The sequence below is a fragment of the Eptatretus burgeri genome, chromosome 8, assembly GCF_056783735.1.
Source record: "Eptatretus burgeri isolate ZD-2024b chromosome 8, Ebu_testis_v1, whole genome shotgun sequence".
NCBI classification, from domain to species: domain Eukaryota; kingdom Metazoa; phylum Chordata; class Myxini; order Myxiniformes; family Myxinidae; genus Eptatretus; species Eptatretus burgeri.
The window spans coordinates 19,705,149-19,717,867 of NC_140968.1; the positions used below are offsets into that span (position 1 = coordinate 19,705,149).

General features: G+C 42.3%; 1 protein-coding gene across 4 annotated transcripts in view; it reads right to left on the minus strand.

The window, feature by feature from the left end:
- Window positions 1-12,719, minus strand: part of SMG1 (SMG1 nonsense mediated mRNA decay associated PI3K related kinase) — a 213,797-nt gene that overhangs the window by 100,141 nt on the left and 100,937 nt on the right. For all 4 annotated transcript variants that reach the window (XM_085891046.1, XM_085891045.1, XM_085891047.1 and 1 more), the window contains exons 28-29: window positions 4,604-4,763; window positions 4,112-4,232 (exon numbers count right to left, since the gene is read on the minus strand). In XM_085891046.1, the coding sequence (XP_085747172.1) occupies window positions 4,112-4,232; window positions 4,604-4,763 (281 nt within the window). The remainder of the gene's footprint in view (window positions 1-4,111; window positions 4,233-4,603; window positions 4,764-12,719) is intronic.

Consider the following 12,719-nt stretch of genomic DNA (forward strand, 5'->3'; position numbering starts at 1 on the left):
TAAATAATCAAGGAAAAAAAAAGGCATTTTTTTATGACATTGGAAATCTAACTTAACAAGCAGAGGTACAAAGTAATCCACCCCATGCCAAATAAATAACAAATCCTCCAGCTCGTGACATTGCCAGGGTGCCTTCGAACCCAGCGATGTCACTGTGCAGTACATGGAGACAGAATTGGGAGGGATCCGTGCACTTCCAATTGCATAATAAATATATATATTTCTTAATTGATTGGCTGATAGCAATTAATTCATTGAAAAATGAAAAATTAATCAATAAATCAAAAATACCCTTAAAAGCCAAATCACTTGTTTACTGTCATGTCCAAATATCAGCTTCCTGGCTCAAATGGTGGCTGAGATATTGCCCAGACGAGAAAGAAAATAGTAATGAATAAATCAAAAATAATTAAATAATTAATCAATTAATTGATCAAAAAAAATTCAAATAGAGTTTTTTCAAAGCACATCTTCACTTTTGTTCCCATATTTCAGCTTCCCAGCTCAAAGTATGGCTGAGATATCGCCTGGACAAAGAAGAAAGCAAGAAAGAAAACAAACAACCGGAGTAAAAACTTGAGTACTCCTTTCCTTCGGAGCCCGGCGATGACGTCATGCATCGCCTGGACATGGAATCGGGAAGGAGCAGTATACAATAATTGTTATTAGTCCAGGAAATAGTCCAGGAGCTATTTCCTGTAAAGGCCTTAGAAATACTGTCGTGGCCAAAAATATTGACACCCTTGCCCTTTTTTCAACTAATGCACCAGTTCTTCCAGAAAATTGTTGAAATTAAAATCTTTTGGTATCCACATATGTATTTCATTGGTTTGCAGTGGAACAAAACAAAAAAAGCTGCAAAATTACTAAATCTTAGCTTATTCCAACAGACAAATCCTAAAATGACACGGACAATATTATTGGCACCATTTAGAAGTTGTTAGAAATAATTAGATTTCAAGCAGGTGATTCTCCTTTACTTTGGAATTGAACTCACCTGTGGTGAGTTGCAGGTGCCTGCAATACAAAAATCACTCATTCAAACACTTTGAATTGAGAAAAGGAGTCATTCTGCTGTTTTGTGTCACTGTGTGTACCGCAATGAGCATGGAGAAAAAGAAAGAAAATCAAAGAATTGTCTGAGGAGTTCAGACACAACATTGTATCCAAGCATGGACAATCTCAAGGCTACAAATCCATCTCCAGAGACCTTGATGTTCCTGAGTCCACCAAACACAATATTATTAGAAAGTTTAAGACCAATGGCACTGTAGTCAACCTCCCTGGATGAGGCCGCAAGAGAAAACTTCATCGAAGATTGCAGTGAAGGACAACTCAAATGGTGGAGAAAGCACCTCGATCAACTGCCAAAGATTCAAGCTGACCTTCAGACACAAGGTACGACAGTTTCAACTCACACCATCCATCGCCAACTCAATGAAAGGAGGTTATATGGTAGGAGACCCAGGAGGATCCCACTGCTGAGAGGGAGACACAAGAGAGCCTGACTGGAGTTTGCCAAAACACACCTGTACAAGACAAAATACTTCTGGGAGAATGTCCTGTGGAGAGGAGGAGGAGGAGATTGGGACCAGACTCTGTGCAGAGCGTTGGTGCTGCCTGAGCAGTCTCCTTGGCGATTGGGCACAATCCTGGACGGGTCGCCACTCTGACACAGTATACCAGCATGCTGGCACTCATTTTGCCGACCTCGGAAAGATGACAGGCCGAGTTAACCCCACCTGGTATTAATTCAACAGCTGAGTGGGATTTCAACTCAGGACCCTAGGATCCAAAGCCCACCACTATAACCATTAAGCCAAAACCTGTGGAGAGACGAGACCAAATTGGAGCTTTTTGATCAAGCACATCATCTCTATGTTTACAGAAAACAAAATGCAGCCTTCAAAGAAAAGAACACTTCCCTGCAGTCAAACATGGAGGAGGTTCAGTGATGTTTTGGGGTTGCCATGCTGCCTCTGGCACTGGGTGCCTTGAATGTGTGCATGGCATCATGAAACCAGGAGATTACCAAGGCATTTTGGAGCACAATGTTCAACCCAGTGTCAGAAAGCTGGGTCTCCGTCAAAGGTCATGCGTCTTGCAGCAGGACAATGACCCCAAACGCACTTCAAAAAAGCATCCAGGAATGGTTCAAGACAAAACGCTGGACTTTATGAAGTGGCCAGCAATGAGTTCAGATCTAAATCCCATTGAACACCTGTGGGGAGATCTGAAAACAGCAGTTGGGAGAAGGTACCCTTCAAATCTGGCAGAGCTGGAGCAGCTTCCACAAGAAGAGTGGGCTAAACTGGCAGTAGAGAGGTGCAGGAAGCTCATTCATGGCTATAGGAAGCACTTGACTTCAGTTATTTTGTCCACAGACTGTGCTACCCAATATTAAGTCGAGGGTGTCAATAATTTTGTCAATGCCATTTCATTTTATTTTCTGATTTAAAAGGATATATTAAGTTCTGAATCAAAAACAAAGGATCTGTCATATAAACAGTGAAATAAAGAATTGTGGAGACCAAATACTTTTGTCAATATCAACTTATTTTTCAAGAAAATCGTGAGTTATTTGAAAAACGTGCAAGGGTGCCAATATTTTTGGCCACGACAGTAGGTGTTTGCAAAACCCACACCATATACAAGGTTTGATTGCATTTTATGTTCGGGCAATGCTTTTGGAACATTTCTAGGGTGGGCGTCACACTCCAGATTGTGGTATAACTTTTTTTATTGCAGGCCAAAGTCTGTGGTGAGGGTCAGTTCTTATCGTCGTTTTTGGAAAAGAAAATGGTTGAGTGCTAGGGTCATTCACATAGCTCTATTTTTCCAACAAAGACTTGAATTATAAATTATCAGCCACCGAAGGAAAAAGGAGAAACCACCACATCACACTGAGTTTGTTGTTTTTGGCTCAGGGGCACTGTATTATGCAATGATGCATGGAATCTCATCACGTGGTATAGAATTTAAGAGACCACTGCAGAATTTGCCATTTTCTGTTTTGTGTTCAATTAGTCTTGCTCTTTTCACGAAATCTTCATCAGATTTAACCATTTTGAGTAGAAAAGTTTCTCATTTATTTTAGTTTCAAACGAATGGATTCGGGTCTTTTTTTTATTCAGAAAGACGTTTGGTTAATGAAGAACGAATATTTCATCCAATGTTCAGCAGAATCAACCTTGTTTATATTTTCAGATGATGCCTTTAGCTAACCAGTTCACGAGGTAGGTTTTTCCAGATATGATCAACTGGTAGTTTTCTCTTTAACTGGTGTAATTGGTTCATCTCTTTACCTCAAACAGAAGACGAGCACTCACATTTGACCTTGCCATCTATGTAAAGGCCAAGGAGATCCAGTGGAGTGTGCCAGACAGGTTCTCAGATACTGTCATCCGCACGGAAGGATTTCACATTGCTCTGAACTTCCTTGCTCTTCTGGGTAAAAGCATGCTCTTTTCCCGGCGGTGGTTTCGGGACATGTTGAACATTGAAAAGCTATCGAGTTATTGGCCTCATTGTGGCTACTTTTTACCTGCGGCAGCACTGCCTGAACACACATTGCAATATACACGCTATAGCAGCCTTTGGTGGCCTCAAAACGAACATCAAGGCCAACAAACCTTGCCCAGATTCTGAAGCACCTATACCCAAAATATAGTGCGTCGAAGTTCTATGGTTCGGCGGTGAAAGAATAACGTACAAACACACAAAAATATTTCGAAGATAAATATATATATATATATATAAAAAATAATTCTGAGCCCAGTGCTAATGGTGGAATCAATTTATCATTCAAGAGGACAGTGAAGTTGTCGTCTGTGTACTTGGAACAAGCTTATTGCTATACTACACTGTAAAGGGGAGGACCATCAACAACTTCATGCAACACTTATTTAGTTTTTACAGAACATTATTGACAATAAGGTCAACAGCAGTGCCTTGTATTACGTACAAAAAAAGGATAAATATATTAGCTTGTCCTCAATTCGGAAAGTGATTACGATTGCATTTTGTGTCAAAACAGATTCTAAAAAATATTTTATCATGAAAAGTATCAAGTGAGTGTGAATAAATGTCAACAAGCATGCACGTCTCGTACTTGGAATCCGGGTAATCATGAAATCTCGAAAAGAAGTGTATCGGATCGCTTGAAGCCAGGCACGAATGTCAGGCCTCTGGGAAACAAAACTTGACACTCTGTCCCAAAGCAGCATATAATTCTGCAACGGACATACCATCAAAATATAGTTAAACAAGATTCATACATTTGTTGCAACCATTCAATGATTTATTTTTTAAAGCCATTGTAAAAGTAGCATAAACATAACAAAACTGGGTGGAAAAGACAACATATCATAGAAGTGCTGAAATCTATGATAATAAAAAGGGCAAAAACAAACAAACAACCATATTGAGCCCTCATGTGCCCAGACATCAAGTTACTGCATAAAAGACTGTCAGGACAGACTACAGAGCAAGAAAAGTGGGTTCTAAAAATTTTGTATACCAGAAAAACAATGAGACGAATAATTAAAGCACTTACAAAACAGTGAACAGTTTTACAAACAAAACAAAGTAGTGCAAATCATACTTTAGTGGAAGGACCACATGAAAGGGTATCCTGCAAAGCTGCAGAATAACAAAGCTGCAGGATGGAAGCTGCAGGAAGCTGCATTTCCAGGCCAGTAACTGCGAGGCGCAGTGGAGTTGTGCTCAAGCAAGACACCTGCTTTATGTAGCGGTACATACTCCTGGTAAAAGGCACAAGATAACAGGTTGGGAAGAAAGTACAAACAGTTAAGCAACGACAGCTTTTTCCCAATTGTAAAAAAAAATCAAAGATTTCACGATTTTGATATCTAAAACATGCTGATATTTTGAAAAAAACCACAAAGTTCACACTATTGGAAACTGAATTTAAATATCTTGTATCAAAAATAGGAATTATACAATGCAACACAAAATAAAGCAAAAATCAAACAAAAATTTAATCCGTAGTGGATGGAATGTGCTGCGTGAAGAGGCCGATCTAAACACTACCACAGGGCGAGAAGAAAGAGAAAAAAAATAAAAGAAAGAGAAAAAATAAAAGAAATAAAAACAGGAGAGAGAGAGGGCTCTGTGCCAGAGAAGAGGGGTCAGCAAAGAGCACTAATAGAGATTTGGCAATCTGAAAGAGTTGTCCGTCTTATTGAGCTTCTTCATCAACCTATGGGCTGGCATGATCGACCTAGGTTCGCACAGCGAGTTACTCTGTCCAGGACACAACAGGGAAAACATCATACCCCAATCAAATGGGTACCCCGAAGTGCTAGCAGCACCCAGCAAATCAAATCAAAATTTGGTTTCATTCAAAAGACACAGAACAAGTAATCAAATGACTAAGAGTTCAGTTCCATCAAAGTAAAATACAATAAAATAGTGAAATATATGGATATATATGTGTATGTATGTATGTATGTATGTATGTATGTATGTATGTATGTATGTTCCCGAAATACAGCCAAAACGGTACACGACAGCGCAAAACTTGTCAGCCCACCTTACTCACCATTTGCTTGCAGTGTGCAGTATCAAGTTTCGTTCAAATCGCGCAACGAAAAAAATTTTAAAAATCAATTCCCGATTCAGTAAAGTACTCTTCGGGAGTATTTGATCAATGCAAACAACCTCAGCAGTGTAGTTCGCTGGAGCTATCTTTTCTTTTTCTTTTTTTTTCTTTTTTTTTTTCCATCAACCGCTGTCACAACAGAAACTCAACGGGTTCACGGGTTGTCTAGTATATTGTTGCGGTTCTTGGAACTGCATGCATCCAACAGATAGCGGTCCCAAGACAGTTATTCCATTATTATACGTGAATATAGCCCCTTTCCTTTTGTCGAGCAGTTCAACAAGGGAGTGCGTTGCGATGATCTCATAGCTCGGTTTGCTTACATCATTTTTTCTTCATTTCGGCCCTGCTCTTCTTTTTGTCTGATTATTCCTGAGGTAAATCTGAGCCAAGTGCGCCTTCGCTGTGAGGTGGCACTCATGGAGGCCAGCACGTGCAGCGCCGCTGGGAGGAAACGATAACGTGCAGGCATTAACGGCGCAGAGCCCTCGTTCCCAAGCGAGCCAAAAACCCGTGTGCAGCGAGTCATACAGTGCACTTAGCAGTGCGGGATTATCTACTTGAGCTTCTGATGATCTGGGGAAGATTGCCGGTTGCATTAAAAAGACATACGAATGAATACCTCTGAAGACGCTGCACACATGGTGTTTTTCACAACACAGGAAACACAGCCAGCACGACGCCCATGCTGCAGGAAACGCGTACGGAGGCCGATAAAGGCGACTCCACGCCACGTTGGGCAGGATCCGAGTGTGCGAAGTAAGAAGCCATGCGCTCCTTTTCAACCAAATATTTGACACATATTGCTGTTCGCCACATGCACATGCTAGCAGAGTCGTGCGAACGCGAGTGCTGGCCACATGTGTAATGGCCGAACAACATGGACTGTATGGAATGTGCTCGAAGGGAGACACGTACGCCACTCGCGAAACATGCATGGATTTATCCACAACAATGTACCTTCGGTCCTCGCTGGCAGCAGCGGATTCCGCACGAATGGTGAACGTCTTCTCGTCTCTGCGGCCAGCGAAGCAGCGATCGAGCCGGAGAGTGTTGTACAGTTCGGGCCGTGTTGGCGCGTGTGGAGTGGGCACGTTGAGCGGCACTGGTCGGACGCCCGAGCAGGCATGCGGGACCCTCGGCCGGTTGCCAAAGCACGTCCCAGCGGTTTTTGCGGGACAATTTGCGTGCCAATTTCGGTGTGGGTGATTCGTGTCATATCGTGGGGTCAGAGCGAAATATGGTCGCTGTCTGGGATGACCTTGCCGGAAACGAAGTGAAGCAGTTTCCAGCAAGGTTAGTGGGCCACGTGAGGGGTCGAGGCCAATCGGAGCACCCGATTCAGGTGATAATGTTTCGCTTCGGCGTGGCCCCTCCCCCGCGCTGAAAGTCCTATAAAGGTCGGAACGGTCCCCCTGCCATTCTCTCTCTCTCTTTCGTTCTCTCGCTCTGGCCTCGCCCTCGTCTCGCTCTGCTTTTGTGAGTTGCTTGTTAATTTGCTGAACCACACCTCTTTCACCTATCTCTGCACAACACACCCCAATAAATCCTGATCGTGCCACATACCATTCCTCGTCCATTGTTAATAAATTATTAGGAATGTTCCCTGCTCGTTTTTATCTTTTCTTCCATTGATCCAGCATGGTCTGAATCCTAGTTGAGCCAGGACTTTATTCCCAACGATCCTTTCCGTTGAGCCGGTACGTCCTTGGCAGTGTTGCTCGGCTGCATCCGATCTGGTAAAGTGATCCGGTTCGGACAAGGCGTACAGAAGGCGTGTTCCCCGGTCATTAAACCACGTGATTAATTAGGTAACAGGATTAACCCATAGACGGGAGGACCCTAGGTCACGCGGTTGAGTTATTGGCGTCCACGGTCGGTTAAGCGACCCGCCGCATCACGGAATTATTATCAGTGTGCGACGGCCTACAATTCTGGGGAGTCTGGTGGGAGCAGAGATAGCTTCTCCCACCTGACCCCCAACAATATATATATATAAATATATATATATATATAGCATATACAAGACTGCTCTTTTTTCCCCACCTTTGGAATAAACTCCCTCACTCTATTCAATCCCATTCTTCCCTCCAGGCCTTCAAAACAGCTGTTCACCACCACCTATCATCTCCCATCCAAATACTCAATCTTTTCTACCCCCGATAATCCACCCAAGCCCACCTCCTTCAAATTCCCTGCTTTCCTTCCTGTAAGTCCATGTAATGTCCATCTTGTATTCCCCATGTTCCCCACCCCATCCCGCTCCCTTCCACAGATCTCCTAACGTCTCTGTTCCCCACTGTTTTGTCCTTCCCACTCCAGCCCCTCTTGTCTCATGCCCCCCTTGCTGTGTGTTGTGTGTTTGTTCTCATACGAGCCTCGACAAGGTATACAAGAAAAGAAAAGAAAAATTAATCAAATAATAAAATCGAACAGAAAATAATATATTAGAGTAAATAATTAAAATTGAACAATAATTAATCTAAAGACAAGCATTTAACAGGTGAATCTTGAAAGGAACAGGCGATTGTTTGTATCTTTGAATTCTTATTTGAGCCATGTGTAGTTGTTGGAAGCTTCTGAGCCTGCAACTGGACATAAGTAGAGATTGGGACAAAAGATGGTGATGCCCCTTTGAGGGGAGCAAGGATTTCACAAAGCGGATTGTAATTAAGCTTCACCTGTCAGAAAGTGAGACAACATTAAAAGTGTTCAAAAGTTCACCACAGGACAAGATGTTTGGAAAGACAATCATGTGTTGCGCTCTCTTCTGAATGTGTTCAATACATTGGGCTTGAGCAACAGCAATGCCAGAAGACCACACAGGTTCTCCAAGTTCAAGTTACAGAAGAATGTACATTTTCTATATCAAAAGCAGATCAACAGCCTCAACTCTTTCTTCTTGAATTTGTTCAAAATGTAAAGTAGTCATGAGACATTACGAACAAGCCGATAAACCTGTTGATCCCATTTAAGATTATGCTGGATGATAACGCCAAGCAATTTGAATGAGGAGACAGTTTCCCGTGGAGCATGATCAATCTCCAATTGAGTAGGAAGTGGAGAATGATGAAGAAATGAAATCTATATTAATTTACACTTAGTTGGATTTAGCTTCTTATCATGATCATGACACCAATCAGTAAGAGAATCAACAAGAGACTGTAAATTTTTGGTTTCAGACCAAGTCACTCTACCCTGGATATGCTGCTTCTGCTCTCCCAACAATGGATGGAGGTCCTCAATGCCAAACAGGAAATCCGAGCAGTATCCCTGGACAAATCACGTGCTTTTGACACGGTCTGGCACCCTGCCCTGCTCACCAAACTCTCTTCCAATGGTATCCAAGGCAATCTCCACTCATGGCTCGCAGACCTCCTCTCCTGTCACAGCCAACGTGTGGCCGTAAATGGAGTTCTTTTATCCCCTCTTCCTGTGCAGGCTGGAGTTCCTCAAGGTAGCATTCTGGGCCCTGTTCTTTTTCTGGTTTTCATCAATGATCTCTCTGACTCTGGAAAATCCTCCATATCTCTTTGCCGATGACTCTACCCTCTGCCGTACCATCGGTCATCCCTCAGACCGGCAAGCAGGAGCTTCTTCGCTCACTGCAGATCTGAGTAAAATCACAAACTGGTCCAACACATGGAGCATGTCTTTCAATCCGGACAAATCTCACACTCTCACTATGTCTCTCCGAAAGAACCATTTGGACCCCCCCCCCACCCCCACTTTCTCAACAATCCTCTGGAAGAAGTCCTTTCTTTCAAGCTTCTTGGTCTCACTATCTGCCATGACCTTTCCTGGGAAAGTCACATTTCAAACCTCGCCTCGAAAGCCAGTCGCCGACTGGGAATCCTCCGTCGTGCAAAGTCCTTCCTCGGCCCACCTGAGCTCCTGACCACTTACAAAGCTTTCGTCCACAGCCTGATGGAGTACTGCTCTCACCTCTGGGCTGGTGCTCCTGCCTCCCACCTTTCTCGGCTTCACGCTATGGAAACCAAGGAATTTCGGATCATTGGCATCTCCCGCAATGAGGCTGAGTCTTTGGGCCTCTCACTCTCTCCCCGCAGGCTGGTGGGTGATCTTTCTGCCTTCTACCATCTCCACTCCAGCGTTGCCCCCCTGCTCTCTCTGCGATTTGTCCCCACCACATTTCCGCAGGGCGCTCAAGGTCCGCCAACAACCCCCTTCTGGTAAAACTACCAAAATCACAAATCACTGCTCACCTTCACCTTCACCCTTTCATTCCTCTTTTTTTCCCGCCTTTGGAATAAACTCCCTCACTCTATTCAATCCCGTTCTTCCCTCCAGGCCTTCAAAAACAGCTGTTCACCACCACCTCTTATCATCCCCCATCCAAATCCTCGATCTTTTCTACCCGCGATAATCCACCCAAGCCCACCTCCTTCAAATTCCCTGCTTTCCTTCCTGAAAGTCCCTGTAATGTTCCATCTTGTATTCCCCATGTTCCCCACCCCATCCCTCTCCCTTCCACAGATCTCCTAATGTCTGTTCCCCACTGTTTTGTCCTTCCCACTCCCGCCCCTCTTGTCTCATGCTCCCCTTGCTGTGCACTGTGTTAGCTCTCACACGAGCCTCGACAAGGTATACAAAAAAAAAAAAAAGTGAACGAAGTGACTGATAAAACATCGATAAAGCAAAAATCAACATATATCCAGTATCAATGGGATGAAGTGAGAGCTGCATCATTAGCCATTGTCTTGAAAATAATAGGACTTGGTTTTGTTCCCTGCAGAACACCACGTTAGATCAAGAGAAGTTTATGTTGATCCGTGGTCTCGAACAGCTTGCGATTTAAAAAAAAAAAAAAAATTATAGATTGTAGGCAAACCGTGTAATCAACACCAAGTTGGATCAGCTTTTCAATTGCAATAGTATGACTTGCATGATTAACCCCTCAAATACTCATGCAATTACAGGTGTGATAGAGATAGGGCAAAGCTGATGGCAACTCGTAACAGGTGAACTCTTTAAAACTGGGCATACTAATGCAGTTTTCCAAAATTGAGGAAAACTTCCACATGTAAGGCAGAAATTTAAAATTTCAGTCAGTGGTTCCGACATCTCATCAGCAAATTCCTTTACGAGCCTTGTAGGACAGTCATCTGGAAGAATGGATTTTGACGTGTTGATTTGACAAGTGACTGAACACAAGAAGTCAGTCACTCAATGATTGGAGGAAGTGAAGATGCTGGCAAATAAGGAGTTGATACAGATAAATTCAGAGGAGGTAAATCTGAGCAAATTTTGGCAAAATGTGAATTGATTTCGTTCGCAGATTCAAAGAATGATTTGATACTTTCAGGAAGAGAAATTGATTACTTTTGAAGTCCAGTTAAATCCATGATTTGTTGATGAAATGTACCTGGTTCTGTTTGTTTTAGGTGTTCAATCTTTCTGGTATAAAAAAAAAACTACTTTTCATAAACTTTATTGTTCTTTGCACTTTTTTTTTCCGTAAACTGCCGAATGTATCATCGCCCAAGATAAAAGCAGCATCACGCTGTACTATCAACCTGTGCAAGGCATTATTGATCGACATTTGATCGTTATTAATTGAAAATGGTGTTTATACCGAGTATTGATGAGTTGAGAAAATTATTCAGCCATACTATTGGGATTGTCACACTCCCTAAATACAGACCAATCCACATGCGTTATCCGTTGCCTAAAAGCGCCGAAGGAAGAGTCATGAAAAGGCCGAAAGGAAATCTTGTGAGGTTTAACAGATTCTATCAATTTATGTGGACGAAGAATGACAACAGCAAGATCACTCGTAGATATCGGAGCAGACACATCTGGATCATGACAACTATCACCTCAATCAGTGAGAACCTTATCCAAAACGGCAAAACCTCACGTAGCCTTAATTTGTGACAAGAAAAGTTGTGTTAATAATCCCGTGTCCAAGTCATTGAAATCACCCATAATGAAGAAAGAAGCGTTATCCGAAGCGGAACGAATATCATCAACCATTGAAATGATGTGACCAATTCGCTCATTTTTATACTGTGAACAAGGTGGTGAACAAAGAACACGAACAAAAATGTTCCTCAACAATCATACAGAACCAGTAGTCCTGAGATGTTCAAGGTGCAGAGGAATAAGGTCTCAAAAAATTTCTTTCACATCGTTTTCACGAACATTTAAATCAACATGTCCACCCAAACGGTCATTGCGGTCGCAATAAAACTGCTCAAAGACCGGGAGATGACTTGCACATGGGTTATTCCATGTCAAATCATCAAAGAATCTGCCGTCATCTCTCAGATTTTTGTAAAACTTTGGGAACCAATTGGGACCCATGAAAAACGACAAGAACTCAAATATTTTTGCGAACAGCCTCTGAATTAGTGAGATACAGACTAACGAACTTTGGACTAATTAGCACAACGTCGCGAATTCAAATGGCCATATCTCTAAAAGTATAACACCGAGAGAGCTGGTTTTGGTGTCATTTTAAAGGTATTTTCATGCCCTATGAATTTGTCTGGGCAACATTTTCCTACCTCCAACCACAAAAAAGTTATCACAAAATATAAACTTCAATCGTGAATCCCCAAAAAATGTATCCTTCAAATTTCCTCAAATTCATCCCAGAGGTACCTTATGATGTCAAGAAGCTTCCACATAAATTTTGTGATGGGCACTCCAATAGTTTCTGAGATATGAGCAATAATGTACATGTACGTATGGCATATTGGTTTGAAAATCAGCATTTGTAATGTATTATACAATCAATAAGTGAGTTCAAGTCCACAGTGTTCACTAACCTGACTTGGGCTTTCAATATCCTCTTCAATGCAGCAACAGCAGCACTTGTTTCTTCCCCTCAGGCCCAGTTGAAAATGAAAGTATATGATACTTCAAAGCAATTGATGGTCGTTCCCTGTGTTCCGTCATGGCTCGGTTAGAATGATTGTATAATACATTACAAATGCTGATTTTCGAACCTATATGCCATACGTACATGTACATTATTGCTCATATCTCAGAAACTATTGGAGTGCCCATCACTAAATTTATGTGGAAGCTTCTTGACATCATAAGGTACCTCTGGGATGAATTTGAGGAA